At 37.0% G+C, this 26,990-nt stretch overlaps 1 protein-coding gene across 1 annotated transcript in view; it reads left to right on the forward strand.

Moving 5' to 3' along the window:
* Positions 1–25,731, forward strand: part of DYNC2LI1 (dynein cytoplasmic 2 light intermediate chain 1) — a 35,173-nt gene extending 9,442 nt beyond the window's left edge. The window contains exons 3-13 of the mRNA XM_007459950.1: positions 2,636–2,670; positions 4,009–4,078; positions 6,195–6,283; positions 10,275–10,461; positions 11,388–11,456; positions 12,055–12,132; positions 16,017–16,093; positions 16,689–16,759; positions 21,988–22,085; positions 22,490–22,582; positions 25,429–25,731. Of these exons, the coding sequence (XP_007460012.1) occupies positions 2,636–2,670; positions 4,009–4,078; positions 6,195–6,283; positions 10,275–10,461; positions 11,388–11,456; positions 12,055–12,132; positions 16,017–16,093; positions 16,689–16,759; positions 21,988–22,085; positions 22,490–22,582; positions 25,429–25,491 (930 nt within the window). The 3' untranslated portion in view covers positions 25,492–25,731. The remainder of the gene's footprint in view (positions 1–2,635; positions 2,671–4,008; positions 4,079–6,194; positions 6,284–10,274; positions 10,462–11,387; positions 11,457–12,054; positions 12,133–16,016; positions 16,094–16,688; positions 16,760–21,987; positions 22,086–22,489; positions 22,583–25,428) is intronic.
* The last annotated feature ends 1,259 nt before the right edge of the window (positions 25,732–26,990 follow it).

The raw sequence follows: 26,990 nt of genomic DNA on the forward strand, positions 1-26,990 counted from the left end.
AAAAAAAAAAAAAAAAAAGTGAAAAACAGAATGGTTGTGTGCATACAGAATGGTTGTAAGTGTATTGGTTTTTTACCCTCGTGATCGAGGGGCTGACTGGGAGCTGCAGCCCACCATCATGAGAGAGTATATTAGTGCATATCATTAGCCCGGGAAAAGGTCAGAATTTAAAATTCAAAGTGTAGTTTCTACTGAGTCTGTATCAATTTCACATCATCATAAAGTCAAAAAATCATAAGTGGAACTGTCCTAAGTTGGGGACTATTTTATGATGTTTTATATATATATAGTGTATATAATACACTATATTATAGTGTGCTTCATGCTTCTACATGTTAACAGACATGAGGCTTCCAGGAACTAACTTCTGCATCAGTGAAGCTACATCTTTACCAGGCAGCGTCAGTGCCCAGGTAGCCTGAGCACCCCTCTGTTTCCAGCTGTGTCCCAGAAGGATGGATGGACTTTGGAGGCCTCTCACTAAAGCTAAAGAGTTATTCCTGTGGGAATTCCTAAAAAAGTGGTTAGAGAACGTGTTGTTTGTGTGATTTTGGAAGTGGTACAATTTCCAGTAGTGAAATGGTTCAAAATAGAACCTTGAAAGTGACCTGTAGCAGAAGTAGAGTGAAGGAAAAGGTCTCTTGAGGAGGCAAAGGGGACTGAGAGGTCAGGGTCTTAGGTGGGTTGCCCATGCCCATGTGGGTGTGAGGTTAACAAGACTAATGACAGTAGCTGAGAGGGAGAGGGAGACTAAGCCAGAAGAGATGGCACCCATGAGGGTAGACTGATACAAGCCTCTAAGATTCTTGCCAGAGAAGAGAAGTAAAGTAATTGCTTACTGCTGTGATTGAAGTAACAGACGGGAAGACGGGATTCATTTTGATAGTCTCTCAATGAACTTGTACCATGTCAGTGCTTCTTGGACTAGGAAACCCCGGGGGTCTGTGGATGCATTCTCAGAGCGCAGCAGTTTACTAGTGAATTTTAAAAATTTGGATCATTATTTTAATGGTAATCTAAAAGTTGACTTCAGTGCCCAGAGTTGAGTTTATTTGGAATTCCACCAAGTAGTCTTATACATTTAAATGAAATTATAATAAAAAATAATTTAAATCAACACTATGGGATCATGAGAACTTGAGAAAATTGGCTAGATATTGTCTAAGATTCCTTCCAATTCTAAAATACAGTAATTCTGTATACTTTCTTGTACATAGAATACATTAATTTTTAGGTATTATAGTCCTCATTTATTTAAAACTTTAAAAATATTCTACATGTACACATTTGGTACAGGATAATTAGAAGATCTTTATTTTCTTAAAAAAATTAATCACCTACAAAGTTTTCACCTGGATACATTCACTGTTAACATGTGATGTCTCTCTGGATTCATTTTCGTATTTTTTTCTCTCTCTCTGTATCTGTGCATATTACATATGTATGTGCATCTCAAAGAAGTAGGAAAAGAAGCTTTTTAACTGAAAACAGGGTCATGCATAATCCATTATGCATGTCTTACCATGTCAGTATATATATTCCTACGTCATCATTCCTGTTAGCTGCATGTTATTCCATTATACGGATTGCCGTTATTAATATAGTCAATCAATTCCCTATTAGGGACATTTAGATTGTTTCTAGTTTTTCACTCTGATATAACACCTACCAATAAATATCCTTCAATAATATATATTTTTAGTACTATTCCAATTATTTATATATCTCAGTACCAAAAAAAAGTCATTCAATTTGATCATAGCCCAGATATAATCTGGAGCCATTTATTTATGCTTATCTTTTTTTTTTTTTGGTAAATATTATAGCTTTCTTGGCTTAAAAAAAACACATGTATAATAAAATAATCTGTGTTTTTGGTAGTCCAGAGTTTTCCAAACTGCTTTCTTTGGATCCTAAAGGTTTCCTTCAGTAGAGCTTTCCCCTCTGCTCCTCTTTTGTCTATTTTCTTGTAAGAGATTGTTTGTTTAAAAAAAATAGTTTTAAGAAAACAAACACAATGATTTAAACCACTGCGCCAGTCCCTGGTTAAGATGTGAAGTTAAGTTTCATGATTAGTGGCAGAGATGGGATATCCTATATGCCATCCTATATATCCTTACTCCTAAAAAGAAATTTAGAATAAATACATCTCCTAGAAATAAAACAAACCCAAAAAAGTACTCTAACCTGGTATCTGGATTGCTTACTTGGAACATATTTTCAACATGTCCTTTATTTGTATGTTATCTTTTTTTATTTCCACTTCAACAAATTAGAATTAAAACATTTTAGAAGACACTAATCATCAGCTTAACCAGTAATTAGCATTGATGAGTAGAGAGAAAATTTAAGACAGCTGCCAAGTTGACCACTAAAATGAGGTTTGATTTGCTAGTATTTGTCATCTGCGGGACTTTATAATTATAATAATAGCAGTGTAGTTGCACTCTGATGGAAAGTTGACAGTTAACTTTTTCTACTCATCAAACTTAGGAATAATTCTGAAAGTTTCTAGTTTCCAGGTAATTTATCATTCAAGTGATTAAAAGCTATTTTGGGCCACAATTATGAACAATAATAAAATTTTACATGTGGATGACATTAACACAGTATTTCTTTCTTTTTGAATTTCCAGGGAAAGACTACTATTATTCTAAGGTGTCTTGACAGGTAAGTGTTATGTTAACCTCTAGACTACATTTGCTTTTTCTTGTTGTGTAGGGCAAGTTAGAATCTAAAAGACATATGGAAAGAGAATAATTTTGAGGCCGAAACAAAAATTCTTAGTGAATCCTTATTATGGCTTTTACAATCTCCTTTAAAGGTAAAACCAACAACAAGCAAAAAGAAATTATACAGGATTAATATTGGATTTCCTTATTTGGGGGGAGAAATTAACATAATTACTCAGCCTACCATAGTACTTGCTTTTTTTGGCTATGCTACTCTGATATTTAAACTTTTTAGTTCTATCTAGTTCATGACTGTTTGAACATTACAATCTTCGAATTGCTCATGGGTATACTTTTTTTTAAATTTATTTATTTTTATTTTTGGCTGCGTTGGGTCTTCGTTGCTGCGCATGGGCATTCTCTAGCTGCGAGTGGGGGCTGCTCTTTGTTGCGGTGCTCAGGCTTCTCATTGCAGTGGCTTCTCTTGTTGTGGAGCACGTCCTCTAGGCGTGTGGGCTTCAGTAGCTGTGTGGCTCTCGGGCTCTAGAGCACAGGCTCAGTAGTTGTGGCACACGGGCTTAGTTGCTCCACAGCATGTGGGATCTTCCTGGACCAGGGCTTGAACCCGTGTCCCTTGCATTGGCAGATGGATTCTTAACCACTGTGCCACCAGGGAAGCCCTCTCATGGGTTTACTTTTGAAGCACATTATTGGTCTTTAAACTGTGCATGTTACCATTTGTTTTATATACTTCCTAATCTTCTATACCATAGAAGCATGCCACCAGATTAAGACTTACGATTATGATTGGTAGGTGTTGCAGGAAGTTGATAAGGAAAGTCTTGTTTGTTTGTAGCTCTCATTAGGTAAATGATGCCTGCGTTTGAACCGTGATTTCAGATTGAGAACTGTATAAAAATCTTTCATTGATGTTGCCATTAAATTGATAGTCATTAGGTTTCCAGCTCCCCACATCAAGGCTGAACTCAAACCTGCTGTCAGTGCTTCCCACGTGGCCTGGATGCAGAGAGCTTGTGCCCTAACATGGCCACCAACACTGCCAGCTCCTCCTCTACTCCCCCAACAGTGTTGCTAGGCGCTGCCACTACATGCAGGTGCCATTATTCTCTGCAGTTGCTACTAAAGATAGTATTTTGAAGGCTTATTTAATTTTTGTGTAAATTCTTAATCATTTTTATCTCAATGTGTTATACAAGGTGTAACTTCTCTACTAATCAAAGTTTTTAAGAGGAAGCAAAAATAAATCAGGTAAGATGATAGCATAAGAAAATAATTCCACCCATGATGGTAATACTACCTTTCTTTTATTGTGCAGGGATGAGCCACCAAAACCAACCTTAGCCTTGGAATATACATATGGAAGGAGAGCAAAAGGACATAACATAGTGAGTGTCTTTTTGGTGATGCTGCGCTACACATACATGGAGAAGTGAGGATGCTGACATTGTTTTATATTTTCCATCTTACCTACAATCGTTGCACATATCCAGCTGTACACTTCATAGCTATGTACTTTTTAACTCAAATGCAACTCAGCACATATGAAGCCAACCTAACTGTGGGGAAATATTTTGGCCTTCTCATTTGTCATGTCTTAAAATGCTTGAATCGGATTCCTTTGTAACTTTATTGTACAGTTTTTGGGCATATTTTCTTCTTTCAAATGAGAATAACATCGTGAGTTATCTTCTGTCTCCAAAAAATCTGCTAAAAATATGAATTTGACCTGTGGAATATTTATGAAAAAATACTGGTCAAAATCCAGATTATTAGCATTTTTACAAATACATCTTGAAGTTGGTAATGCTATTTGAGACCACAGGCCCTAATTGGCTATAATCCTGTTTTCACTTGTGTTAGTGTATCTACAGAGGAAAAACATTGTTCAGGGTACAGGGAGAACTTATAGTGTATGTTAGAGGAATAAAAATTCCTAAATGGAATTCTCTTTTGGAGTTCTCATATGAAAAAGAGGTCTTTTAAAAATAAAATTAGATGTACGGAAGAACAATCTAGAATACAGTAGAAGGTCCCATACCTCCCATAACACAGGCATTTTTACAGATTGATCCAGTCCAAGTGTTTGATTATTAGACAATGTATATAAACAGTTAAAATGGGCTGTTGCTGCTTCCTGGATTCACCAATGCCAAGCTGGTTATTACAACTGTGAAATTAAAAAGAGAAAAGAAAAAATATTGAGATGGGGGAGGACTTTATTTTTGTGACTCACATGAATTTTTGCATGAGTGATAAGCCTAGAAATGGAATTATCCTTTTCATGGGAAACTCTGAGACAACTTTCATAAGCTTAACTTTTAAGAGCTCTAAAAACTTTTCTTCATCCAGTTGTGAATCAAGGGAGATTTTCCATTGCAAACTTATTTCCCCCACAAACATTAATGATTCACATAGCAACCGCAAAACAATTTTAATGGTTGAGATAACTTGTCAAAAATGCAAAATATATATATTCATCTAAAACTGCTTTAATGACCACCTGCCTCTTCCAAGTTCATGGTATTAGACACATAAAAACTCATGTGATTCTTTTTCACCTATTTATTTCTGTTAAACTTTGTGCTATCAAGTTGGGCTTTTCCATATTCATTCTAGAAGCTTCACATCTTTCTCAGATTTAATGTCTCCTAAAAGTTCTAAGTGGAAGAGCTTTATCAGCTCCTCACACAGTCTTGGTGTCCTGAAGGTTCCTTAGTATCTGGCCAGAGGCAGAGATGCCATCAGCTAGCCGGTGGTCTAGGAGAGCTGTCATGGAATAGATGGTCTTATTTCCAAGCTACCCAGCCCTTTGAATCCCCTAGTGTTGGAGTCCTCTAAGAAGGGAAACAGTTGTTGAGTCTCTCCTTGTTCCCCCACCTACTGCTTGTATGGCCAGTGCCAGCCGGTCACATTCCCCAGGGAAGTCAGGCACAGACCAGCTGCTTATATACTATTGCCCGGGAAATCCCAGTCTGCAGCCCGGACTGCCACCTGTTCTTCCCGTTTCGTCATGTCTTGTCTGTGTGTCTGATTTATTTTGTGAACTTCTGCCTCCCTCAGTTAGGATGTTTTCCTGTTCAACTGTTTTATTTCTATCTAAAATTATAACTGTTTTCAAAAAGATAATTCCAAATGTGTTCAATTTGTTAATTTTATTTCTAATTTGAGTGTCTGCTACATGTGATATTTACAGAATTGGGGCACTGTTTAATGTCTTCTGTTAAGTTAGGGTAGAATTAGAGCATTTAGTACACATGTAAAGTCTAAATGTTTCATTTTTGTTCTTTGGAATAGAGGTTTTGGTGCATTTTGAGGGATGGAATAGAGAAAGGAAAAAATTTCCTTTCCTTTCCTTTCAAAAAATTGCCAAGAAATGGTCTTGAGGACTATAATATCTTGTATCCATAATTATTACTGGCTGGTACTAATGAAATATAAGAACTATTTACAATTTTAAAACATCAAAGAACATTAATATGAAAAAAAACCTGTTTTTTTCAGCCAAAAGATATTGCTCATTTTTGGGAACTAGGTGGAGGAACCTCTTTACTGGACTTAATCAGCATACCAATCACAAGTGACACCTTACGGTAAGTGTGGCCAGCTCCAGGAACAGTTGTTAGTAAGTATCCAGTGGAGACCACAGGATGAATATGAGTAGGCTTTTGTGAACCAGAATTTGCAGGGACGGTTTTATGTTGCTTACGTTCACTCCCTTTCTATGTGCTTAAACTGTAATGCTGTCAGAGATTTTAAAAGAACCAAGGTCATGGCCTGTGCTGAAGTGAAATAGTTGGCATTCCAACTAGTAACATATTTTGCAAACCTGCAAACAAACAAAATATGTCAAATAACACTTGGGCAATGAATTCACTTGGCAAAAATAAATTTGAAAACAATTATTTCTAATACTCATCCAAGCGTGAGCTAATTCAGCCCTGAGTTTTTCCTGTAGCTGGACATTATGTCTACTTTGAATTTAATGCTAATCAATACCATTGAAGCTTCATCCAAGGGAAGTCCATGAGTCAGAGGAGGCAGAAAGTCTCTATTTGCTGACCTAAAAGAAACAGAACCTGGGGGAAAACCTCAAACTCTTTGGTGGTGTTTTCCTAACAATGACTCCCACACGTGGCCAAATCAGATGTGGAAAACTGTCATCTTAGCCAAGGAAAACAACATTTTAAAATCTGAAATATCTTAACTCCTGTCAGAGTTTAACACAAACCGTTGCTGCTGCCTGGACCAAATACAAAGGGCTTGACAATTATTTGTTAAATTTCAGCCATTAAGATCTTTAGAGTATGGAATTATTTCTTGTTAACAAGATAATTGTTTTTCTATAACTAGCCGGGAATGTTGGCTTTATTTGTCCAGTGATTTTTTTTTCTTTTAAAGAAATATGATTTACTGTCTTTTACTTACTACAAACGTAATGTATGCTCATATGGAAAACTTGGAAAAATACTGAAAGGTACATAGAAAGTAAAAGCATCCTCAATCACATGAAAAAGAACTGTCAACATATTGAGGTATTTCTTTCAGTGTTTTCAGTGTTCATAAATATACTTTGTACAGGTATGGGATATTGTATGTATATAGATTTAGATCTTGCTTTTTCACTTATAACCACTGTCTTCCCCTGACATTATTTTTCAGAATCATGGGATTTTACAGCTGTATAGTTTTCATTTGTCCTCCTTTAACAGAGACAAATAATCGAAGCTGCCTGGGAATTCGGGCAGCTCACGGTGGTGTGGTTGTGAAGAGATGGCGCGGACGGGGAGGAGCTGAAGGACCCAGAGCTGCCAGCCAGCCTGGCCTGAGGCCGGCAGGACTGAAAAGGCCGGGAGCGGCTCTTACCTGGCCCTGACTTGCACTTCACCTTGCCATATTACCTCACTTCCCTTCTCTAGACCTCACGGGCTTGTAGAAATTCTGGTTTCTGCAGGAAGCCAAACCTCTCCAGTTTCTTTAATGCCTCACTTTGTGAGTCCTTGGTCTTCTTTCCCTGGAACCCCAGGGCAGCTGGAGCCTGCTTTAGGAGAGAAGAGGGGTCAGGGTTATGATGAACAGAGGGCAGGGGCGCCATAGGCCTGGGTCCAGAGTAGCTTGCTGAGTGATGGAAGAATTCATGGAAAGCATCTCACTCCTCATGTAGCTGCAAATCTCAGTGTTTTGTGGCTGGAATTAATTTGACATATAATTTCCTTATGTTGGATGAAGCCCAATGACCTCAGCAGCCGTACCAGTGCTCTTAGATACTGTTTATCTTTAAGATGCCTGTTCATAGAATAATTATAGATGCACTGAACATTTCCACAGACCTTAGATGATTTGTAACAGAGCATTTCCTGTGGTCCACTTCCCTGTTTTAAAAGGTCGTGTTTTTTAAAAAAAAAAATGTTTTTAGCTGTCATTTGCTATGAAGGTTAAAGTAACACAGATATTTCCAGTGCACTGGAAACATAAATTTTAATCTTAGAAAAAAGTTGAATAATCCATTTCTCCTTTGCTTAAAACAAAGTTATTTTCATTTGGAAAATATGATAAATTTTATGTTATATATATTTTACCACAGTTAAAAAAAGTTCAACCATAGTCCTCTCTTTTTTAAACATTAACCATACTAAAACTCTGAAAATATAGTATCCTCACTTATGTATATATATTCTGTTACAATTAAGCAAAACTGGTTCTGAGCTTATTAAAATGACATAGATGTAGTTGGCTAGAGAATTTAATGGCACAATAATTTTATAGAAAATCTTGCTAATTAATGTCTAAAAAGACTACTTTCTGGATTTAGACCTATAGTATAGAATTTAGCTACTGTTCTGCTTTAATTACACAACACAGCTGATTTGCTCAAACTAAGCAAAATAACTTGACTGTATTATAACTAGCATGTGTTATAATTCCTTTGCTGTATCTACTAGCAGAATGTTTGCCCTGTTGATCAAAAATATATTGGCCCATGATTATGGTTCTACATACATATTATGACCATTTTCTGAAATACTCCTATATTTGTTTGTTCATTTTTTATTGTAAAATATCATAACATAAAATTCACAGTTTTAGCCATTTTTAAATGTACAGTTTAGTAGCATTAAGTATCTTCACGTTGTTGTGCAGCCATCACCACCATCTATCTCCAGAACATTTCATCTGCCCAAACTGAAACTGTACCCAGTAAATAATAACTCCCTATTTCTCCCTTCTCCAACCCCTGGCAACCACCATTCTAGTTTCTGTCTCTATGATTTGACTACTCTAGGTACCTTATGTAAATGAAATCATGTAATACTTGTCCTTTTGAGTCTAGCTTATTTCACTTAGCATAATGTCTTTAAGATGCATCCATGTTGTAGCATGTATCAGAATTCCCTTCCTTTTTAAGGCTGAATAATAGTTCATTGTATGTATATACCACGTTTTGTTCATCTCTTAACCCATTGATGGACATTTGGGTCATCTCCACCCTTTGGACATTTAGGTCATTTCCCCCCTTTGGCAATTGTTAGTAATGCTGCTATGGACATTGGTGTACAAATATGTATTTGAGTCCCTGATTTCAAAACACCCAGAAGTAGAATTGCAGGATCCTCTAATTTTTTGAGGAACCACTATACTGCTTTCCACAGTGTCTGCTGTACTATTTTATATTCGCACTGGCAATGAACCAGCGTTCCAATTTCTCTATATCCTTACCAACACTCGTTATTTTCTGGGGGGTTTTGTTTATTTTTACTTTTATCATAGCTGTCCTAATGGGTGTGAAGTGGTATCTCATTGTGGTTTTGATTTGGGTTTCTCTAATGATTAGTGGTATTGGGCCTCTTTTCATATGTTTAGTGGCCATATGTATACCTTTAAATAGAGAAATGTGTATTTGAGTTCTTTGCCCTTTTTAAATTGGGTTGTTTGTTGTTGCTGAGGTTAGATTTACATGAACATGAGCACACATGCATGTGGTCACAGTGGTAGTGTGTGCGGTGGCAAGGGGTGTGCTTTCAGAGAGGCAGCAAGGTACAGCAGAAAGGCACATGGCTCTGGATGTAAATACCAGCTCTACAATTTACTAGTTATATGAATCTGTGCCTCAGATTTCTAATCCATAAAATGGCCGTCATAACATCTTCTAGGAAGTGTTGTTGTTACGAATAAATAAGGTAGGTAGTCCCCCTAGCAAGGACCATCAGTAAATCTGTTTTCTTCTCCTTCACCAGGTTGTTGCATTGTTGCTGCTGCTGTGATTATTATTTTTGCTTCCCTTCTTTGGAGCACACAGCAAAACTGGATCTAAATATGGCATTGTTGGACCCAATTACTTGCCAGTTATTTGAACTGGATTATTACTAGTTCAAACAAAAACTTCAGTTGTGACACTTAAATATCACTAGGGAAAAGCACTAGAATAAATAAGGCTATAATTTTGGCATTTTTTTCTTAGAACATTGCTGGGGTTTTTTTCTTAAACTATAGTGTTATTTTTAGAAAATAAATTTCGGTATAGTATGGCTTCAAATAGTAATTATTTTGAGTCTTTTATTTTGAAGCATGTCTTTATTTTTTTAGGACATTTTCTATTGTTCTTGTTTTGGACCTTTCGAAACCTAATGACCTTTGGCCCACCATGGAAAATCTGTTGCAAGCCACAAAACTTCACGTAGATAAAGTGATGATGAAACTGGGGAAGAAAAATGCTAAAGCAGTTTCTGAAATGAGACAGAAGATATGGAGCAATATGCAGAAGGACCATCCAGTGAGTTACTGTTGGGATTTTATCCCTAGAATTCTTAGCCCCATATATAGTTAAAGATAACATCACAAACAACTTCTTTAGATTTTTATGCATGAGTTGAAATTCATTTCATGTAGATGAACCTGTTCACTGGAAAATTATAGCAATTTAATAAAACCTCAGTAAGGGCAAAACAAGGAAAAAGATTTCATATGTCTTCTTGTTAGACATCTACTGTGATTGTTATGGCATATTACACCAGTCAAAAGGAATAGAGTTTTAAAGTAGTAGTTTGATACTGATTTTATAATCTCTGTAAAATAAAGATAAAAAACCAGGTTGTACAAATGTCAACTGGCAAAGGCTAGATAAGACTACAATTTTAAGCAAGGAATAGAATTTTAACAGCCTTTACCGTCACTATACTTTACATTCATTTAGTGTCTGTCACATAATCAATATCTTTTTATCATCTGATAATTAAACTATAAACTTGCAATGTGATAACAGAAGTAAGTCCTTTATGTACAATCATGAATGTCATCTTCTAGAAAACCAAGAGCAGTATTTTATATTGCCCAGAGTTTACATGAGTGCGTTTTACAAAGGTAATATCAGAACAAAACTGATAGTTTATGGTTCCCATGTATAAATGTTATTGTAACAAACAGTTAATACGAAATAATACAAAAAACAGGAAGGTGACATATTTAAGAAAATAAAAGGATACAACATGAAGAATAAATATCATAGTTTGGGGAATTGTCATTTCTAGTTTTATGCTTGAGAAATGTATTGATAGTTTAAGAAATTCAGTGTTGAAACAACCTCTATGTCAAGCAAACAATGTCAACATTATGGGAAGCTTTAAAATGATATAAGTGGAAATTGATGAATACATAGTAATAAACAATTATAATGAATCAATGAAATATGTTTGTTAACAGGATCGTGAATTAATTGACCCATTTCCAATTCCCCTGGTCATAATTGGAAGTAAATATGATATTTTTCAGGTAAGCTCTTCCACTTCTAGTTAAGCTTGTTGTACACGCATGCCTAGGCTTTATAGGAGAGGAACAAAGGTAATAATGAAATGAGAAAAATGACTCTGGGAGGGAGAGGTCAAGGGGTCACACATCTTAAAGATTTGGGAAAAGAGGATATAGTTGGGAAAGAGAAGATAGGTAAGGAACAGTAAATACAGTGGAATGGGGATATGGCAGAAGATTTAGAAACTGAATCCAGTCCAGTCACCAAGGGACAGGGCTTATGTCCCAACTTTTAAATCACAGAAAGTAGAAAATTGGTTTCTTCTTATCTTTGCTTGTCAGAGAATCCTTGGGGTATTCCGCACTATAAAATGTGTGCTTATATCTAAATTCTATTGAGCTAAGTGTTTAAACAAGGAAAGATCTGGTAGCTGCAGCTCTAGAAGGCTGCAGCTACTGTTCAGCTCTCTATAGAAACAAATGCCAAGGTAATGGAATCCTACTCAAGGTATGTTCCAAAAAATAAATAAGAAAATCTATTTCTGTATTGAATAATTTGCACCTTTCTGCTACAGACACTAGTTGTCTCAACTTTTTTCTTTTTAATAACATATTTCTTCAGGATTTTGACTCTGAGAAGAGGAAGGTAATATGCAAGACACTTCGATTTGTTGCACATTATTACGGAGCATCATTAATGGTTTGTACGTTTCCTATCCTTTGGGTTTGAACGGGACAGTAACAAATTTGGAAAGATTAACAGCTTGGTGCACAGTTATGAATGCTAATGCTTTTACTAATGCATGTCATTCTCTCCTTTCCCATTGCCTCAAAACCCTCTTGTTACAGAGTGTTCATAATGTATTTCTAGAACACACTCTGCTAGATGGCCTACCATTTCTTTGAAGCAAAAGCTCTAAATTTTTAATAGCCATAAACTCCCATCAATCTTAAAGAGATAAATTGGTTGTTTATTTATTCATGTTTTAGTTTCCCCTTAAAAATTAGAATCTATGTTCTCTTAAAAGAAAAGAGAAAAAGACTAACAATTTTTTTAAAACTTAAAAAAGTGCTGTTTGTTGTAGAGGTTAAAAATATGAACTTGGGAATCATGCTGCCTGGGCCATTTACTAGATACGTGGTCTCAGACAAGTCACTTAATCTCACTGAAGCCTCAGTCTCCTGGTAAAATGGACAAAACAATACCTTCTTCGTAGGGTTGTTGTGAGGATTAGTAGCCCGAGTACCGTGAAATGCTTAGCACAGGGTCTGACACAAAGTTCAGTAAAGGCTGGTTCTTTGTTTTTGTTTTTGCGGTACGCGGGCCTCTCACTGCTGTGGCCTCTCCCGCCACGGAGCACAGGCTCCAGACGCACAGGCCCAGCAGCCACGGCTCACGGGCCCAGCCGCTCCGCGACATGCGGGATCCTCCTGGACCGGGGCATGAACCCGCGTCCCCTGCATCGGCAGGCGGACTCTCAACCACTGCGCCACCAGGGAAGCCCAAGGCTGGTTCTTATAATTACTGTTATCATCTTCCACAGCAGGACCAAATGTTGCTGGATATCCTCTAACGCAATAAAACATAAACGCATTTTTTATTTTAAAAAAAAAAAAAAAAAGGAAAAACTTTCTTCCCATTTGAATGGTCTCTTTTTCCCTCTGAATCAGAGTGCTCAGAGGAACCTGTAGAAAACATGGCCTAGTCTCCAGCCTTCGTGGCTAGTATATTAAGATGAAAAGTAATAAATATGATCTGTATTTAAAATTTTTATACTTTTCAGAATGCTCCAAATATATTTTATTATGTATTTTCTTAAAAATCGTTGCCTTCTATGTTTGTACTGTATCTGCTTACATACTAGGTTGACAGAGTACTTTGGAAATATTCATTTTTTAATTTCTTTTTCATATTCTTTTCCATTATGGTTTATTATGGGATATTGAATATAGTTCCCTGTGCTGTACAATAGGACTTTGTTGTTTATCCATTCTGTATATAATAGTTGGCCTCTGCTAATCCCGAACTCCCAATCCAACCTTCCCTCACCAGCCCCCCCTTGGCAACCACAAAAATATTCTTTATTGTTTTGAAAAAGATATGACGAATTTAATGTAAATTACTCATTCAGAGTACAGAAGCAAAGACCATGGATCTTGTAGTTTCTTACTTTCACCACTAGATAAGGCCCCATACTTACTTCTGGTTAGTTCGCTGAGGGAAATCCCTATCTTTCTTTAGGAACAGATCACATTTGATGATCCATCAGGGCCAGTCTGGTCTTATGGATACAAATTTAGGTGAAGTCAGGTCCACCCAGGCCACAGCAGGCCTGCAGTTAACCATGGTTCAAAAGACCCTAGAAGGTCGGGGACTAGGGAAAGGATTTGAGACTCCTTCATCTCAGCTTTCAGTAAGCCAGAGGGTTCAGAGGTTGGGGTTATAAGAGCACTCTGGACCACCAGGGGAACCATAAAGCTTTTCTAGCTTCCCACACCAAGAAGAAAGCAGCCAGAGTTATCAAAGCCCCACCTTTCAGTTTCACTTCCACTCTTACCGTACAGCCCAGACTTGGGTACTGCTTTACAAGGTTCAATGATACTCAGCAGTCTTTTTTTTTAAACACTATAGTTTATCCTTTATAATTCAGTCAAGAATACTGGTTCAGTAGTATGAGCAATCTAATCAAGTTAACAAAAACAAACAAACAAAAAACATTGGTAAGTAGAACCAGATTCAGTGGAGAGCCAACAGGATGTTAAGGGACTTAGAATTATGATGTATGAGGAACAGTATAAAATTATATTCTGGCATCGGGATTGTGATAACACTCTCTAAACATTCAAAGGACTGATCCACGGAAAAGGGATTAAATATATTCTTTGCTTTCTTAGAGTCAATAACAAGGAATCAATAGAGCTTAGTGCAAATTAAGAAAGAAATTTCTAATACTACCATTATCTGAAAATGGAATGAGTTTCTTTTGGAGATTAGGAGTTCCCAGGCATTGAGTTCATAAGTAAAAGCTCTACAGCTATTTCTGGAGGATGTTTTCAAGGCAGTTGATGTAGTAGATGGGGGTGGGGGTGGGGTTGAGTTAGAAACTTCCCACGTCCTAAGAAAGACATTTGTGACGAGGTTTTTTTCCTCACCATATAGGGAACATTAAATAATAATGATGATGATAAAAACTTGTGTTTTTAAAATTCAACTAAAGTTTTCATATTAGAAAATTGTCTCAGTAGAAGCCTAAAATTTTTCAATTTTTAAAAATAAATGTATCAGGGGCTTCCCTGGTGGCGCAGTGGTTGAGAGTCCGCCTGCCGATGCAGGGGACATGGGTTCGTGCCCGGGTCCGGAAAGGCCCCTCATGCCGCGGGGCGGCTGGGACCGTGAGCCATGGCCGCTGGGCCTGCGCGCCCAGAGCCTGTGCTCCGCAACGGGAGAGGCCACAACAGTGAGAGGCCCTAGAAGCCTAAAATTTTTCAATTTTTAAAAATAAATGTATCAGGGGCTTCCCTGGTGGCGCAGTGGTTGAGAGTCCGCCTGCCGATGCAGGGGACATGGGTTCGTGCCCGGGTCCGGAAAGATCCCACATGCCGCGGAGCGGCTGGGCCCGTGAGCCATGGCCGCTGAGCCTGCGCATCCGGAGCCTGTGCTCCGCAACGGGAGAGGCCACAACAGTGAGAGGCCCACGTACCACATGCATGCATGCATGCATAAATAAATAAATAAATAAATAAATAAATAAAATCTTATATATTCACATGAGTGTCCTCCTTTGAATGTTTTCCCTGGAGCCTGTTCTTAATCCAGAATGAATATTATCCTGAAAATTGATCTCTGTACATTATTATTACATCTCATTTTGGTTCAAGATTGTTTTTCCCACTTTCATACATCTTGGTCATTCTTATTTGGCTGGGTGACTTTGGTATTTCCAAAAATCAAATTAGTCTTAAAAGATTCGTAGGGTAACCATATGTCCTAGTTTCACCTGATTTCTCAGATTAATGATTAACAGTAGCCACCCCATTTCATTCTCTAAAATGTTCTGGTTATGATCACTCTAGTTATAGACCACCACTGAGAATATTCAGTAGCTTATTTTGCAGGTTCCAAAAGCAATTCAGAAGAGAAGTTAAAAAATGGTTTTAGTGCGTATTAGTATCTGTTGGACTAATCTGCAACTCCCACATTAACTGCTTTGAAGACAGTCATATGCCCTTAGATGAAAAAGTTATGATGCATACCTCCTATTTTTTTAACCAACCAGATTGCATTTTGGCAATGATTACGATCCATTTGTGGGAGTAGTGGAAATGATCAGTGCATAAAAATAAGTCCATTCAATATCATGCACTCATGAAGTTTGAAGAGTAAGTTAAAACAAATTTACTGAGATTTTTCTTTCCCTTTATTCAAAGGTTTTGTTTTGCTTACTGAAACACAAGTATTGTTGGACAAATAGATAGTAATTCTCTCTGCAATCTGTACTTGTTCAAAGCTGTGTTTATTTTACCTGTTTCTGTGATTTGAAAGCAGAGCATGTAATTTATTCTCCTGATTTTTTTTCTTTCTAGTTTACCAGTAAATCAGAAGCTCTATTACTAAAAATACGTGGAGTTATTAACCAGTTGGCATTTGGCATTGACAAAAGGTACTGTTAAAATATTTTTAAAATATCTTGTTATCTTTTTTGTTGTTGTTGTTATTATCTCATCTGATTATTGTTCTCACAAGTCTTTTGTTTCTTGACCAGGAAAGTGCCTCAGATGACTGTTCTTAGAGATAATTTCATATTGTCTCCTGCTTCTTATATTGTTTAAGTGTTTATCAAATTTTACAACTAAAATGTTATATAATACTTAGTTTGAGACTAGACTAAAACAGTGATACTATTATACTTGTTTCCCTGATTTCTTTTCCCTCATTTCAGTAGCCTTCCCGCTATTATCACTTTTTTATATTGATTAGACGTGGAATCAATCATTTTAGTGTGTATTTTTCTTAACCTTGCTACTTTCCTTGGTTTTGATTTGAGGTAATTTGGGTCTGTCATTTTTTTCTCCTATAATACATTCATTAGTGCTCTACTTTAATTTTTGGAATCATATTAATATTCATTCATTCATTTTGAGCAATGCTGTCACCAGTGGCTAGAAATAAATTTGGCTCTTGTATTTACAGTAGAGAGTGGCAGGATATTTGATTGCTAAACTAAATTGGATTCTTTTTTCTTCTTATCCATGTAGCAAATCAACATGTGTGGATCAGAATAAACCACTGTTTGTCACAGCAGGATTGGATTCTCTAAGTCAAATAGGTTGGTGAACTTTTTTTAAGATTGTTCAATGGTTTTTTAATTGCTTATTGATTTTGTCCTACTCCCTGTTCACTTCACCTCCAACATCTCCTAACTCTAACCATCATTTCCGGTTTCATTATTGTTGCTGTTATTCTTATGTATTTATTTGTATACACAGGATTGATGCAAAATGCATCACATTGACATATTTGTGAGGGAAGGGATGTTGTCTCATAAGAGACTGATTTCTAATCGATATTCCACTAAAAATTTTGCATGTATTTTCTTTCCCTCACTGATTTCCAGATACTTTTAAATTTTAGCTCCTTGCGTTTAGAAGAAAACCAGAAGCATAGAGTGGTCAGGAAATTCAAAGCTATATATTATGGGCAATGATGAAAAATCTGAGATTCAAGTGTTGGAATAAATCAAAAAGAACACAGTTGTACTAACTAGGTATGCCTTAATTTTTCATTATGAAAAATTGCCTCTCATCCAATGGGATGTGTTTCCTAAACTTACAGATGTCCTAGACTCATGAAGCAAAAGAAATTTCAAGCATTTATAGAGTCAAGCTCCTTATCTTCTCACAGAAGCTATTTTCATTGTGGAGATTTTCAGGCCTAGCAACTCTGTATGCTGGGGTTGGCATAGTTTGGTTTTAACACTCTGATGGACAATAATTTTCTTTTTTATTTCCCATCCCCCGTTACTCTTACAAGCTAAAGTTGACTTGACTTCAAATGTAGAGATCTTTGTCATGAGCTTGTAGATTGAATTGGAATGAAAAGAATAGAGGTATTAATGAGTGATTATAAATACTGATTTTTATAATAATTATTATTACCAACTTAATGTCATTAGCAGTGAAAATCACTGTGTGTAATGATAGATAATGCTGATGGAAATCTTTTGCCCATGTAAGTAGTTGGAGGTCAGAAAAGGGTTGAAAAATAATGAATTTAAAAAATCATGGAGGGACTTCCCTGGTGGCACAGTGGTTAAGACTCCACGCTCCCAATGCAGGGAGCCAGGGTTCGATCCCTGGTCAGGGAACTAGATCCCACATGCATGCGGCAACTAAGAGTTCATATACCAGAACTAAGGAACCCGCGTGCTGCAACTAAGGAGATGGTGAGCCGCAAGCCCGCCTGCCGCAACTAAGACCCAGTGCTATCAAATAAATAAAATAAATTTTTAAAAAATCATGGAGCTTGGACCCCATCAAAATTAAAAACTTTTGCTCTTAAAAGCCCATGTGATGCTGCAGAGCGGCTAGGCCCGTGAGCCATGGCCGCTGAGCCTGCACGTCCAGAGCCTGTGCTCCGCAATGGGAGAGGCCACAACAGTGATAGGCCCGCGTACCACAAAAAATAAATAAATAAATAAAGCCCATGTGAAAAGGATAAAAAGACATGCTACAATCTGGGAGAAAATATTTTCAAACTACATATTTTACAAAGGACTAGTATCTAGAATATATAAATAACAGTAAAAAAGAAGTCCAATTAGAAAATATGCAAAAGAGGACTTCCCCAGTGGGGAAGACTCCACGCTTCCAATGCAGGGGGCCCAGGTTCAATCCCTGGTCAGGGAACTAGATCCTGCATGCATCCCGCAACTAAGAGTTCACATGCCGCAAGTAAGAAGTCCACATGGGGCTTCCCTGGTGGGGCAGTGGTTAAGAATCCTCCTGCCAGTGCCGGGAACACGGGTTCGAGCCCTGGTCTGGGAAGATTCCATATGCTGCAGAGCAACTAAGGCCATGCGCCATAACTACTGAGCCTGCACTCTAGAGCCCGTGAGCCACAAGTACTGAGCCCACGTACCTAGAGCCCATGCTCTGCAACAAGAGAAGCCACCACAATGAGAAGCCCATGCACCACAACGAAGAGTAGCCCCCGCTCGCTGCAACTAGAGAAAGCCCATGCACAGCAATGAAGACCCAATGCAGCCCAAAAAAGAAAAAAAGAAGTCTACATGCTGCAACTAAGAAGTCTGCCTGCTGCAACTAAAGATCCCACATGCCACAATTAAGACTTGGTGCAGCCTAGATAGATAGATAGATAGAAAGAAAATATGCAAAAGACATGGCCAGATATTTCACTAAAAAGGATATACAAATGGCAAATAAGCACATGAAAAGATGTTTAATATCATTAATCATTAAGGAAATGCAAATGAGATATCACCATACACTTAATAGAATAGGTAAAATAAAATATAGTGATAACACCAGATGCTTGTGAGGGGATGTGAGGAAACTGGATCACTCATACATTGCTGGTGGGGATGTAAAATGGTACAGCCACTCTTGAAAACAGTTTGATGGTTTCTTATAAAACTAAACTTGCAGCTACCAAATGACCTAGAAATTGCAGTGTTGGGCATTTATGTGAGAGAAATGAAAACTTATGTTCACATAGAAATCTGTACACAAATGTTCATGACAGCTTTATTTGTAATAGCCCAAAAGTGGAAACAACCCAGATATCATTCAACAGGTAAGTGGATAAACTGTGGTATATCCCTACCATGGAACACTACTCAGCAATAAAAAAGAACGAACTATTGATACATACAGCAACTTGGGTGAATCTCCAGGGAATTATACTAAATTTTAAAAGCCAGTGAGAAAAGGTTACATACAATATAATTCTATTTATATAAAATTTTGGAATGAAAAAATTTTAGAAATGGAGGCAAGATTAATGGCTGTCAGAGGTTAGGGACAGAACTGTAGGTAGGGAGGTAGGGGGAGGAATCGAGGAGGTAGCTGTCGTTATAAAAGGGCAACACAAGGGATCCTTCTGGGAATGGAACTGTTCAGTATCTTGACTGTGGTAGTGGATATATGAACCTACAAAGGTGATAAAATTCTGTACAACTTAATACACACACACACACACACACACACACACACAAATGAGGACAAGGAAGAGACTTGGGAAATCTAAATAAGATCGGTGGGTTATATCAGTGTCTTACCCACCAAAGTGGTAAGGAGGCCCTGAAAGATCAAGAGTGAAACAGTCTTAGTGAACAATGTAGATGCTAGAATAGAAAGAATGACAAATCTCAGACTGTGGGTTGAAATTGCCAAGAAGTGGCAGCATATTTTCAAACTTTTCATGTTAACTTAATTTTTTTTTTAAACACTGCAATTGTTTTATTTTTCAGGTTCATTTTGAAAGGCAGTATTCATTAGGGTGTATATTTTGGCAGTTTTTAAGAGGGACTTTTTTAGAATTTATGTATATTTATTTTTGACTGTGTTGGGTCTTCGTTTCTGTGCAAGGGCTTTCTCTAGTTGTGGCAAGCGGGGTCCACTCTTCATCACGGTACGTGGGCCTCTCACTATCGCGGCCTCTCTTGTTGTGGAGCACAGGCTCCAGACGCGCAGGCTCAGTAGTTGTGGCTCACGGGCCTAGTTGCTCCATGGCATGTGGGATCTTCCCAGACCGGGGCTCGAACCCGTGTCCCCTGCATCGGCAGGCGGATTCTCAACCACTGTGCCACCAGGGAAGCCCTAACTTAATTTTAAATTAACTTAAATTATACAAGCAATACCTAAAGACATTCTCCATATAAAATCTTGAAATAGTATATATTAGGATCAAGTTTAATATTCCAGACCATTTTCTATATATGTGAATGTGGTATAGAAAAAACTTTTTTTGTTTTTTAATGTAATTTTTATTTTACATTGGAGTATAGTTGATTTACAGTGTTGTGTTAGTTTCAGGTATACAGCAAAGTGATTCAGTTATACATATACATATATCCATTCTTTTTTCAGATTCTTTTCCCATATAGGTTATTACAGAATATTGAGTAGAGTTCCCTGTGCTATACAGTAGGTCCTTGTTGATTGTCTGTTTTATATATAGTAGTGTGTATATGTTAATCCCAAACTCCAAATGTATCCCTCCCCCACCTTACCCCTTTGGTAATCCTAAGTTTGTTTTTGAAGTCTGTGAGTCTATTTCTGTGTTGTAAATAAGTTCATTTGCCTCATTTTTTTAGATTCCACATACAATATCATATGGTATTTGTCTTTCTCTGACTGACTTACTTCACTTAGTATGATAATCTCTAGGTCCATCCACATTGCTGCAAATGGCATTATTTCACTCTTTTTTATGGCTGAGTAATATTCCATTGTATATATATACCATATCTTTTTTTTATTGGAATATAATTGCTTTACCATGTTGTGTTAGTTTCTGCTGTAGAACAAAGTGAATCAGCTATATGTATACATATATCTGCTCCCTCTTGAGCCTCCCTCCCACCCGCCCCCATCCCATGTGATGACCCCATGCTCTATGTCATCACAGAGCGCCAAGCTGAGCTCCCTGTGCTATACAGCAGCTTCCCACTAGCTAGCTATTTTACACACGGTAGTGTGTATATATCAGTGCTACTCTCTCAATTCATCCCACACTCCCCTTTCCCCACTGCGTCCACAAGTCCATTCTCTACGTCTGCATCTCTTTTCCTGCCCTGCAAATAGGTTCATCAGTACCATTAGAAAAAACTATGTTTTAATATAATTGTATCATTCTATATCATTTTGAAGTTTTCCTTTTTTGCTCAATACACCTTAGTGATTTTTCCATATTAATGCTACATGTAAGTCTATTTGGTACTTTGACTGCTGGGTAGTGTTATAGAGCATGGCTGTGCATAGTAATTTAGTTCACTATACCTCTATTGATGGACATTTCGGTTGTGGCCAATTCTTCACTAATACAAGTGATGCAGCCATGTGAAATCCTTAATGCATGTATGCAGGTATTTCTAGGGTAAACACCCAAAACTGGAATTGCTGGTTAATAGAGTGTGACCTTTTTTAGTATTTTCATAGTATTCACAGTGCCTTATTACCCTCTGATTTAGCTGTCCCAATTTGCATTCTGCTCATTAGCACATAAGAATAACTGTTTCCTTACACATTCATGAACACATGAGAATATCAAACTTTATATTTTTGCCAAGCAGCAATTTAAATGTGGGGAAAGAGAATTATAGTTTACTCATTACTCTATCTCCTCTTCCTCTGGTACTAGAATCTGCCCCAGTGGCCTTGCTACACTGGGTTGGGGTAAATTTTAGTAGTGACTATAGGAAAGGAGAAATGAGTGATCTAAGATTTATATTTTTATAAGTATCATCTGTTTTATTGATAGAGTCTGTAATGTTTTAGTCAATGCAGTCATTTGGAGTAAAACTTCCAATTTTAGGATCTCCTCCTGTTCCTGACAATGACATTGGAAAGCTTCATGCCCATTCACCAATGGAATTGTGGAAAAAAGTGTATGAAAAGCTCTTTCCACCAAAGGTATATATTTCTAATTCTTTTAAAGCAAGAATTTTCAGCACTATCCAACAGTTATTGGGAAATGTTTCAGCAGGCCTATTTATAGTAACTTTGTTTTCTACTCACATGCTCAAAAATCAATTAAACATCTGCTAAAAATCTACTGTATATGAGGCACTGTGGGGTTTAAAAGATGCGTAAGACACAGTTCTCACTCTGCTTCCAAACAGAGCTCTCTCTGGTTGTTAGAGAAGGGAGAGGCAACATCTGAAAGACGAGGGAGAGAGGACCTGGGGGAATTTGAACTGACCCTCAGCAGCGATGGCCAGCTGAGGAACGAGAACTTGGCTTGCAGGGTAGTTGATACCCCGCATTGAAGGTTTTGGGCTATGGGCATGAAATGATTTGAAGAATTGTGATTTCAGAGCATCAACACATTAAAAGATGTCAGGGATCCTGCAAGAGACCCTCAGTATGCTGAAAGCGAAGTTGATGAAATGAGAATCCAGAAGGATCAGGTATTATCCTAAACATTTATTTTATTTCATCTTAAGTTTTATCACAGAAATATCCTTAGAATTCCATAAATTTTTCAAAATTTATTTAATTTTTTACTTTTAAAATTATTTAAATAGTACATCTTCACTATATATTAAAAAATTCTGATATGCATCAAGAAGGAACTAAAAATCACCTATCATTCTACCACCCAGAGATGACTTGGTGTTCACATATCCTTTTTGGACTTTCCAGTTTATGTTGAAGATGGGTAGTGATTCTTACCTCACTGTTGGGGAGACACTTCCATAATATTCTTTTGTTTGTGGGATTATTTAAAAGGTTTTGTTTTTTATTAGGACATTTAGATGTTATCTATACTTTTCTTGTATCAGAAAAATTAAGGACCGAAAGCACACAAACGCAGTTGACAGAACCCAGAGTCTCCCAGGAAAGTGATTAAAAGTGGAGACTGCTTTCCATATATGCCAGATAGCACCATTTGTGATACACAGTCTAATGTAAGAATGCAAAAGTTGGTAAATTCATCATGGTCCAATATTTAGATTTTCCCAGATCTCCTTTTAGTTTGATAAAATGAGACACTGTACAGAACACGCCCTTACTATAAGCACAGTAAATTGAATGCCCTGACCACCTCTCAGGGGGGATTTATAGAGCTGTGTAACTTGGGCAGTCACATTGTTGCAAGGATAACCTGAAAGCAACCACCCACCGCAAGCGGGGACCAGCGTCTTTTTCTCAGCACTAGCCTTTCACCTTCAGGGGCTCTAGAATAAGTAAGCAAAACATTTAAGTACAGAAGAGTTTTGAAAAATATGTCATGAATATTTAGAGGGTGTTTTAGCTGTAGCAAAGTAAGAGGCATGTTGTAGGGACACTAAAATGACCTCATGTAACCCTTATTATGTGTGCAGGTTGGCTGTAGCGATTAGTTGGAAGTCATCTCTGAATATTTATCTAGGAGTTAATGACTAACTGCCATTGTTGATAAGAGTATCTGTTTATATTAGATAGTGATCCCTTTTTTTTTATACACACACACACACACACACACACACACACACACACACACACACACACACACACACACACACATTGTTAAAGCACTAGAGTATTTCTGAGCATCATGAGTTTTCACATTCAAATACATCTTCCCCAACTGCCCTAAAACCATATGAATTATGAGTGGAACTGGAAAGCAGCCCCACAATATCTTTCTTTACTCAACCCTTGTACCTCACTAATTCATTCTCTTGACTGAGAGATTTTTTTTTAACTCACCTGAAAAGTTATAATATCCTAATTTTGCCTCTTTCATAGTATTTTATTCATGGTATTTTAGTAGATGAATTGATTTTAGTTTGCACATGTAGTACCTTGACATAATTTTATGCTTCTGCTTTAAAAGTCATGCTAATGATTACCAGTTGATGCTCAATTATTTTATTGATGTCCATTTCCAAATTTTGACATTCTAGTATCCAAAACTTTAAATTTATATCTTCTCTCAGTTTGCTGTCTGTAGAAGAGAGAAACTGCTAGCACAGAATCTCAAAGCAATGCCCTCACCGTTAGCATTGGTAAAAATAATTCAGTTAAAGAAAGTTTGTGATAACTGATTACTGTTTATTCTTCATGAGCTAACAATCTTTGAAACCGTAAGTTACTGGTAAGATAACTGGTGAACTGAGCTAACTTCATTAGAAGAAATAAACGAAGCTATAAAGAGTACTTCAGAGTTAATACTATAAAAAATCCTTCTGAAGTCTTTATACAGTTTTGAAACTTTCAACATTTAAATTTTAATAACTTAGAGTATAGGTATGAGAGAGACAATCTGCAATTTTTTTCTGAAAATGAGAATCTAATTTTCTTTTCCTAGCAAAAATGAACTTGTTATGTTAGCCAAAGGGCAGTGATTGCCTTATCTTGCAGAGTAACCACTTTTTGCTTATCTGAAATAATAACATACTTTGTACACTTAGACATTGAACAACATGTAAGAGGCCAGGAGGCAATCCCCTTAGATGATCCCTTTTGCAGGTCAGTCATCTCATGCAGGATATTCACCCCCACTAAAAGTTATCTCTGTTTTATGAATTGTGAAAGGAGTATATACTCATTGTGAAAAAAATCAAGACATGGAAGTATATAACAGAAGATGGAAGTATATAACAGAAAATGGAAGTGTCCTGCCCTCTCTCCACCTATTTGCCTTTTTCATGTGGCACATAAGACCACTGTTGTTTTTGCTGGCTGCCTATGAAGTCAAGTGTGAATGAGCACTGATGTATTTAATCAGTCCTTACTGGGAGATGTCTAAGCCATTTCCAATTGTGTGCCAATATACACAGTTCAGTGAATATCCTTCTATTGCTATTCTTCTGCTCTTCTCTATTTTACTTATAAAATTCTAAAGGTACAATCACTGGGTCAAACGATATGTACGTTTTAAACATTGATACTTTGCTGACTTCAACCACAATTTGACAAGAGTTGAACAGCAAATATTTAAAAATAAGATCACTTTTATATACTTAAAGTATGTCAAATGCTTAATTTTGTTAGTTGAAAAACAACTTGTATATACTATATAGTGTATATTTTGTCTGAAACTTTAATAAATTCATCTCCAAGTGCTGCTTTGGTGACACAGAAACTCTGAAGACTGCATTTCTAGAAGATAAATCCTAAGTATAATTATTTATAAAACAGTTGGCAAGAAATTTGGAGAATGATGATGTTATAAAGGATACACTGTTATACCCAAAAAAATGCTAAGGCAGTTTTAAGGTGCCTAGTTTTAAAATTTTTTTGCAAGTAATACATATTTTTGTTTTAGGAACTGGAACAGTACAAAAGAAGTTCTTCCAAGTCTTGGAAACAAATTGAGCTTGATTCCTGAACCTAATGCAACTATAGGGTATTTATTTCTTCTTTTCCAAATACAAGTAAGATTATTTTATTACTTAATATTACATTAATAAGTGAGGAAAGTCTAGATGTGTAATTTGTTCAAGGAAAAGTGGAATTTCTTGTATTAGTGCAACTCCCTGCATACTTTTAACTCTCTTAAAAGGGAAAAATTTGTATAATTACATGCAATATTTTTTAAAAAATAAAAAGAATCTTGCAGGACCTACCTTTAACATGTTTACTGTATACTTGGTTCAGCGTCTGTAAGTAAGTTTCTGCTTATGTTTTCAGGAATATGAAAGCAAGAGCATTTAGTAACAGTTGTGAGTACAAGGTTAAGCATTTCTATTAGACACATTCCTTCTCTAAGGAGTTCTCAGCTGTGTCTGGTAAGAAAAGTAGAATTTGGGGGGGGTCACTTTCACAGGTGTCATCATTTTACTCTAATTAATGGTGAGGCACAAGCATCTGAAGTACTTTTTTTAAATGCACATTTCTGAGCAGCAATCAAGATGGTGGAGTAGTAGGAAGTGAAGCTCAGCTTCTCCCACAGATACATCAAAAATGCATCTACATGTGGAACGATTCTCACAGAATATCTCCTGAACACTGGCAGAAGACCTCAGACTGCTGAAAGGGCAAGAAAATCTCCAGGTAACCTCCAGGTAGGAAAAAATAAAATGAGAAAGGAATCGAGATGGGACCTGCACCCCTGGGAGGGAGCTATGAAAGAGGAAAGGTTCCTGCACCCGGGAAAGCCCCTTCACTTGGGAGATCTGCTGGGACAGAAGGGGAGCTTCAGAGACTCAGAGGAGAATGCAGCAGCTGGTTTGTGGCAGCCAGAGCATACAAAATCTATGGGATGCAGCAAAAGCAATTCTTAGAGGGAAGTTCAGAGCAATACAGGCCTTCCTCAAAAAAAACAAGAAAAGTCTCAACCTAACCTACCACTTAAAAAAATCAGAAAAAGGAGAACAAACAAAACCTAAAGTCAGCAGAAGGAAAGAAATAATAAAGATCAGAGAGGAAATAAATAAAAGAGATTAAAAAAATAGAAAAAAAATCAATAAAACCAAGAGCTGGTTCTTTGAAAGGATAAACAAGATTGACAAACTTCTGGCCAGGCTCAACCAAGAAGAAAAGAGAAAGAACCCAAATAAACAAGATATGAAAAAGGATACATAACAACTGATAACGGCAAAAATACAAAAAACCATGAGGTAATACTATGAACAATTATATGCCAACAAATTCAACAACCTAGAAGAAATGGACAAGTTTCTAGAAACATACAGCCCACCAAAATTAAATCAAGAAGAAATAGATAATGTGAACCACTGATCACGAGAAGTGAAATAGAATTTGTAATTTTAAAACTCCCTACAGGGACTTCCTTGGTGGTCCAGTGGTCAAGAATCCACCTTCCAATGCAGGGGATGCGGGTTCGATCCCTGGTCGGGGAACTACGATCCCACATGCCGTGGGGCA

The sequence above is a fragment of the Lipotes vexillifer genome, unplaced genomic scaffold (genome assembly GCF_000442215.2).
Source record: "Lipotes vexillifer unplaced genomic scaffold, Lipotes_vexillifer_v1.1 scaffold666, whole genome shotgun sequence".
NCBI classification, from domain to species: Eukaryota; Metazoa; Chordata; class Mammalia; order Artiodactyla; family Lipotidae; genus Lipotes; species Lipotes vexillifer.